The sequence below is a fragment of the Epinephelus moara genome, chromosome 4 (assembly GCF_006386435.1).
Source record: "Epinephelus moara isolate mb chromosome 4, YSFRI_EMoa_1.0, whole genome shotgun sequence".
NCBI classification, from domain to species: Eukaryota; Metazoa; Chordata; class Actinopteri; order Perciformes; family Serranidae; genus Epinephelus; species Epinephelus moara.
Genome location: NC_065509.1, coordinates 8,629,843 through 8,637,611, shown reverse-complemented (window position 1 = coordinate 8,637,611; position 7,769 = coordinate 8,629,843). Strand labels below are relative to the sequence as shown.

Sequence of the window (7,769 nt, the reverse complement as noted above, 5' to 3'; positions counted from 1 at the left end):
CCGTGAACGGCTCGTTTCTCCTCTGACACGTCACATACCTGTGTTCGGCTGGCTCGGCTGTTCAGGTACTTCTGGGCAGTCAGGACGCCAAGAAGAGGATATTATTGGAGCCGACTTCTGTCGCCGGTAAGCTGATGGCCGCCATATTTGACAGGAATACATTACTGTCTGTGTCTGTGACCCCCGTTCGACCCACAATCGGTGGGATTCACCTTTCGTTTCTGCTGGTGGTGGAAATCTGTAGGCTGCTCGCACAGCGTGCTGAATGATTTAAGCCTATTTTGCTCGCTCAAAACTATTTTTAGTCGCAAATGTGAGTGTGGTGACGGGCGGATCGCCACACTGCCGACATTTCACTCCGCGCGTCACGGCACGCTGTTTGATTGCGTTATCAAAACACGCTGCTATTATTCGGCCTTGCTTTTAACTTATTCCACCAAATACCGAATGTGTGTTTTTTTGCAATGAACGGCCGAATATATTCGGTTACCGAATATTCGGTGCATCCCTAACAGGTACACAACTTGCAGCATTCACAGACACTCACTTGTGTTAATCCGGACACATTTTCCCCACAAATACAACATGCTAACGTTATTAGCACAAACCCATGGCATTTTACGTTATATTGATTAGCCTAGTGGCCGGCGATCTTTTCCTCTTCTCATATAAAGCCAGGGACATCAGCAACATTTAACAAAGGTAAAGGCACACAGTTTGGCTCCATTACAACTCGCAACATTCACCGACAAAACAACTGTCATACTAATCACCTTTTCCAAACAAATACAAAATGCTAATATTATTAGCGCCAGCCTATGGCTTTTTACATTGTATAAATTAGCCTAGCGACGAGCAGAGATTTCCTCTTCTCATATGAAACCTGGATAAATCCCCAAGTATAAATCCCTGAAGGATAAATCACACACAAGACTTAAAATGCTATTTTAGTGGAGGCTTTACTGTAAAATAAAATAAATATATAAATCACAATTTATAGTTTCTTATCTGTGAAATAAGAGTAAATAAAAGCTTTGTCTCCACTGAGGGAAACGGTTTCAGTATTACAGAAACAGACAGGAGGTCTGCGTCAGTTAGGTTTTTTGTACGTGCAAAGTTTGTTGTCACACGTAATACAGGGGTGAAAGTAGCCCAGCTGAGAGGCCAAGACTATTTATACTGGGGTACAAATAGTCACTCCGGAAAAGATTTCACATGAATACATTCAAATGTGTGAATGGGTAAAAATGTTTTGATCAAATTAATTCAAATGTTTAAATGTGTAAAAAAAAAAAATATCTGAACAAATAGATGTAATTTTTGAATCCATGAGATCTGTATTTGTGCATGACATTTTGTGAACAAATAAAAAAATAATTGCAAATATTTTTCCAATGTGTAAGTGCATGAAGAAAATTTGAACAAAGGTTTGCAGTTACAAATCAAATGTTTGTTCGCATATTTTAATGTATTCATACAAAATGTTTTCTCACATTCATATATGGTGATACACAGCTACAATACTTAAACTTATTTTGTTTCAGCAGAAGTGGTTTATTATAGGAGGGCTCAAATTAATTCAATTATTATATATATACACACATATATACATAATTCTTATGTAACTTTTTACCATTATTAATCTCTTTTTTTGCCAATGGTTGAACAGGTTGTCATATAAAAAATAACAGACTTCCTCCATCTTTCTCGGTGGCCTACAACAGCCTTTGGACTCGCCTCTCTGCAGGGCTCTGGACTGCGACCAAAATGGTCGCATATGCAACCATTTTTTGTGAGTGCGCAAGTTAAAATTTCATGTGGTCGCACTCCGGCAAGTGCATGATGCAGTCTGAAGTCTCTAAGGTGACAAACAGACTGACAGCGAGCTCATAACTGGGTCTCACGTGGGTGAAATGCACATCAGCAGGTCCACCATACATTCATCAGGTGTATGAAATATCAGTATCATTACTGCTTTGCATTTTTATAAACAATGATTATCTGCTCATCCAGCTTGTCACGTATGTCATGATGTGTGTTTTATACACAGAGCTGACAAAATAGTAGTGGGAGGACCCGTACAGTATGTATCTGACAGACCAATTGGATCTAAGATTGTTGAGTCTGCATATTATGGGATGTTTCAGGCAACAAGGTTAAGTGGCGAGTAAAATATAGCAGCCACATGCTCGTCACACAGTAATGTCTCACACAGTATTATTTTGTGTAAAGAAAACACTAAAGTTACATCCAGTAACAGACAGCTGAACGTTACCAGTGAAAACACTGTGTGTTTTTGCAACTCAAGTGTAGAGGACTGTGATGCTTATTACAACTTTAGTAATATCTGCTGCCTTGCGTCAGACACAAAGCACTGCCCGTCTGTGGCACGACAGCCTTCAGTGTTAACAGGCTATTTACTTATGTGTAACCTGCCAGTGGAGAAGTAAGAGAAGTGGAGCCCAATATCCCAGGGAAATCAAAGGTTGTCATGTTATGTGTGTTCCCGAGTGCTTTCCCCTCTTCAGCTCTGCTACAGCTTTAAGTGCAGCAGTAGCTAACATTAGCAAGCTAACTAGCTAATTCTTGTCACATTTGTGGTCTGATAAAGTTAATCCATCAAATTCAGTGCCCCATGTCATAAAATCAGCATTGAAGTGTGAAATATATTGTGATATCGTGGTTTGAGCAGGCTAATGGTAACTAATGTTAACTTGCTTGCTAACACGAACAAATTGCTATCTAGCTAACGTAGCAAAATACTGTCTTGAGTGATTAATGTCATTTAATTAATCCAGACTCCAGGCTTGATCTGGCTGGCAAATTGGCTGTCTTGCTATTTGCAAAAATAATGTCAGTGGATGTTAATGTAAGATGACTAGCTTGCCAAAGTACTTCCCCTGCTAATGTCACACATGATAACAACTTCTGTATTATAACAATCAGTGTTAATTTAGCCAACAATAAATGATGTAACATTACAAAGCGTTTTGTGCTAGCAAAGAGCGATGCAGTGGCAGCCAACAAGCTAACCCCAATCTGAGCTACTGTCAGCCAGCTGGCTGTAACTTAGCTAACATTATGGTACACGGCTCTGCAGGTGGTTGCTTGAATCATCAACTCATAATGTAATTTGCAAACAGTAAGCAACTTAGTATAATGGAGCCAGTGGTCCAAATAAAATATCCACCTTATTCCTAGCCCACATGACGCCTTGCATGAATTAAAGGTGTGACTTCCGATTTGTGATTTAACTAATTTTCTAACCATTAATGTACATTACATCTCAGAAGCAGGTGTTGATATTAAGACATGTACCTGTGGTATCCTGAAGGGTATATGTGGTTTGTGAAAGCCCACAGCCAAGAAGAAAGGAACATCATTGTTGGCCCGACTCTTCAGTAACCTTACTGCCTCGTCTGTGCTCTCCAGGTCAGGGAGGGTTCCCCCAGGCTGCTCTGTGACGTTCACTGCACACAGTAAGTTGGCGTGGAGTTTACCATCCTCTCCTTTACACATCTGGAAACAAGGTTTTTATACAAATTGTTAAAAGTCACATTTGTGCACAGTTCCTGCTGAGATGTCATTTTTATTGTCAGTTGTCACATGGAAGTTTAAACTGAGTTAACCCAGCTGTGTCTATTAAGATCTATTGAAATCTACATAATTCTTTGAGAACAACTTTCAGATATTTCAGTGCAAATTTTAGACAGAGCAATAACTTTAAAGTTAGTAATCACTGTCTAGTATGTTCACTACCACAGCATGCAGAAACAAAGATACTTCAAGCAAAAGTAGATATACATCCTTGCACTAAAGGTAAAATTCGATATTTGTTGGCTTGGAGCCTATTTTCCCATGTTTGTGTGTCTAAGTGACTAATGGGAGACAATTTTTTTTAAACTGGTCCGGTATTGAGGGAGACTGCTCCAACCACAGCGGCAACACAGGCTGTAAAGTATTCCCTACAACCAATAGTCTTCCGTCAATTTGTGTCCTCTAAAAGTACTTGTTTTTGCCACTGACTGGCTCAAATTATTATTAGAAGTGTCTGACGACATTTCGGAAAGGATCCTGCAGAGAAATTAAACGTCTTTCCATGCCTTTTGCTGCTCTGTTATTGTGACCAAGTATTGCCGAAGGAGAAGTCTCATTCCGAAATCTTGCGAGTGACTTGTGGCAGAAAAAACAACAGTGCAAAGTGGAGAGTTAGAGAGGAGTGCCGGCAAAAGTTTATTGTGTTGGAGAACAGAAAGTGTAAATTAGTGTTATCTAATGATTTTGAATATTTTTAAATATTTAGCCGATTTCAGCAATGTGGAAAAGTCTGTAAAATTTCAGAATGAGACTTCTCCTTGAGTGAGACTTGGTTACACACACTAACAAACACACCGCATCAGCAAAAGGTAAGGAAAACTGTTTTTGATTGTTGGAACGGTGGAAAGATGAATCAAGACAACTTATGAGCGTGTCATTTCATTTCTCGACTTTGGATAAAGTGTTTTATGATGATAAAATTATTGTTTATTGAAATGGAATCTGGTGGGTTTGGTGATAGAGATTTCAGGGCTGTTTCTGCAAAAAACGAAAAGGATCTTTCTCTTTAACAAAAGGGTCGACCTCTATGGGGTCCTTTCTGTAATGTTTTTAGACAATTATAATAACAATCTGAGCCTGCCAGGGGCAAAAACAAGCTCTTTTGGGTGACCTAAACTGACAATGCACAATTGCCTATATGTTTAGGAAAAAATACCAAACCTTTACAGAGTAGCGCTAACTGACTTGTATTTCCACTGTTCTGATAATGAAAAGATGACAAACTGTATTGGTTTAAATAAAAGACAGTTGTATTGTTGCATGACAGTTCATCTGCCTGCCACACTAATTTCATTATACGTCTTCTAATATTATTTGTGTTAATTTGTAAATAACACACGCACAGAAAATGAAATTTTAGTTCATGTTTGGTTTTACTTCCTAATGTGCTAAAAGATTTTGCATGTACTGTTGCAGTAAGATTTTTAAAGTGTATTTGTTTCCCTGTTTTCCTTTATTTTTGCATTGACAATGGTCTGACTATATGTAAAATAATGTCTGTATTTAAACAGTGCTTTCTCAATACTGTATCTTATTATGGTCATGTCAGAAAAAAGACTGAGTGAGTGGGCGAGCAAGAGAGAGAAAGAGAAATTTAGAATGCTGTTATGACTTTAATGTTTTAGAACTTAATGATGTCATAATGATGATGTCACTCCAACTCCAAAGATTTTGGCTTTATGACATCCTATGCCAACTTTAAAAGTTTTCAAATATAGCCCTGCTCAGATAAACTGTGAGGTACATCAGGAGACTGAATCCACGAGATATCAACTCTACTTGTAACGTGTTTGGAGGTATTTTGCAGCCAAAACATTTTACCTACGCTCAGATTCCTAAAGTGAGCCTAGCATGGAGTCAGTGTCTGCACCATTTCAGGTGCAAAAGCATGACACACTCTGTAGCAAGTCTGCAAGCTACCTTGTAGTGGACTTTAATGGAGAGGGATGTTTTGGCAAAGTTGCTAAGTGCATTAATTTAAAAACTCGAGACTACGGCCATCAAGATCCACAAGAAGAGTGACGATAACACCATTCAAAATGAAGTAGAAATTCTGGAAGAACTCAGGGCTCTTGATCCAGAAAAGACAAACCTGGTGAAATTCATTGACAATTTCACGTTTGAAGGCTTGTCTTGCCTAGCCTTCGAGATGCTGGACAGGAGCCTTATGGACTTGGTGAAGCAGAGAAAGGCACCACTGTCTTTAAATGAAATCCGCCCCATCACACACCAGCTACTTGTAGCTTTTAAAGCCCTGAAAGATGTCGGCATCATTCATACTGACCTGAAACCTGACAACGCCATGCTCGTCAACCATCAGGATCAGCCCCTCAGGGTGAAATTAACTGACTTTGGTTTGGCCCTTCCGGCCTCTGAAACACAGGTTGGGATGAGGTTGCAAGCCCCTGTGTACAGAGCTCCCGAGGTGACCTTGGGGCTCCCAATTACTGAAGCCATCGACATGTGGGGACTGGGATGTGTCCTCGCATACCTGTATTTTGGCTTCCACCTCTTCACCCTTCCCTCAGTATACAACATAATGCAAGCCATTTGCCATCTGTGCGGTCAGCCAGGAGACCACCGGCTGAATTCTGCGAAATTTACCAGAGAAAAAGGGCTTAGCCAAACAAGGTTGGAAACTGATGACACGGGAGGAGTTCGAGGAGGCAAACGGTGTCGAGCCCGAAATGGGACCGTGGAATTTTGACTCTGTCAGAAATTTGGAAGAAGCAGTTGAGGGCCAGTCAGAGATAATGGACAATGTTGAGTACAGAGACAGGATGGCATTTGTGCACTTCCTGGAAGAGTTTCTCGATGTCGACGCTGAGACAAGAGTCACGCCAGAGGAGGCCCTACAACATTGTTTTGTTACAATGGCTCATCTGGAAGAGGACATGGACACCAGCTCTTATGCAGACACTGCATTCGAGTTGATGACCGTTTGCCCTCTGGATGATTCAGAGGAATGCCCTGAAAGCTGGAGATCTGAAGACAGACGCAGATCCTCGAACTCCAATTGGCAGGAGTACCATACAGAGAGAGCCATTTGGCAGCGGCAGTACTGAAGATTCAGTAAATATGAATTCTGTTTATGAGGATGAGGATCCACCACAAAACTTAATGATCCTCCAAGCCCAAATGATGCTCACCTACAGAGGGAGCCATTTTGGACTGTCAATACTGAAGATTCAGGAAGCATGAATTCTATTTATGAGGACGAGGGACTACCAGAGAACTATTTCTATTCTCTGAACCCCTATGACGATTGCCTTAAAGAGGATGAGGACCTGGGAGCAAATTATAATCAACCAGCTCACAGGAATCACTCACAAAGAGAGCCATTTGAGGGTTTCAGCAATGGGATAGAGCCATACACATCACACTACTGTGATGGAAAGACGCACATTCCTATTTGCTTTCGACTTCCTACCTCCTACAACTCTTCAGTCACTTGAGACCAAAGACTTGGTAGTCAGACACTGCTGAGCTCCGCTGGTGGAGCTTAGCTGGTGCTGGCTCAGCCAATAGAGCTGCAGTCAGCGCTAAGATTATCCTGCAGCTACCATCGCACCTGTAACACCTGATCGGGACGATGTCAACATCAGCCATGATAGAGCCGGCGGGTTTCTTTTGCCGAATGAAAGGGGAAGTGATTTCCCTCTTCAGACAGCAAAAGGAATAATCTACATTTATTCTAGAACTTAGACCCCGAGCGAACAATATTCTCTACCATGACTTGTGGGGCAAGGAGGTTCTGGGCCTCTTTCTGAATGGAGTTTGCATGTTCTCCCTGTGCCTCGTGGGTTTGCCCCGGGTGCTCCGGTTTCCTCCCACAATCCAAAAATATGCAGGTGAGGTTAATTGGCAATTCAATCGGATTTATTTTCTTTGTTAATCAATATGTTACTGTGTTAAATAAAATATCAAAATAAAATATAAATATATGATTTGTTTTTTTTGAGAATTTAGGAGAAATAAAGAACGCCTGCAAAGTCTCTTATGAAGCAAGACCAGTAAGAGTGGGCTTCTTTGCTTCTGAAGCTCTGCAGCTAACAGGAGTAAGGTTGATATCATTTGTAACTTGAGCACAGTAGTAGGGTGTAACATGAACAACACCCAAAGCACTTCAACAATGTCCAGGGCCATGTGTTCTCAACAGGAAAATAATGACT

General features: G+C 40.8%; 1 protein-coding gene across 1 annotated transcript in view; it reads right to left on the bottom strand.

Annotated features, from left to right (window-relative positions):
- The window catches only part of ids (iduronate 2-sulfatase), a 28,132-nt gene that overhangs the window by 16,505 nt on the left and 3,858 nt on the right, over positions 1–7,769 (bottom strand). Inside the window, exon 5 of the mRNA XM_050043038.1 lies at positions 3,319–3,519. Coding sequence (XP_049898995.1) covers positions 3,319–3,519 — 201 coding nt within the window. The remainder of the gene's footprint in view (positions 1–3,318; positions 3,520–7,769) is intronic.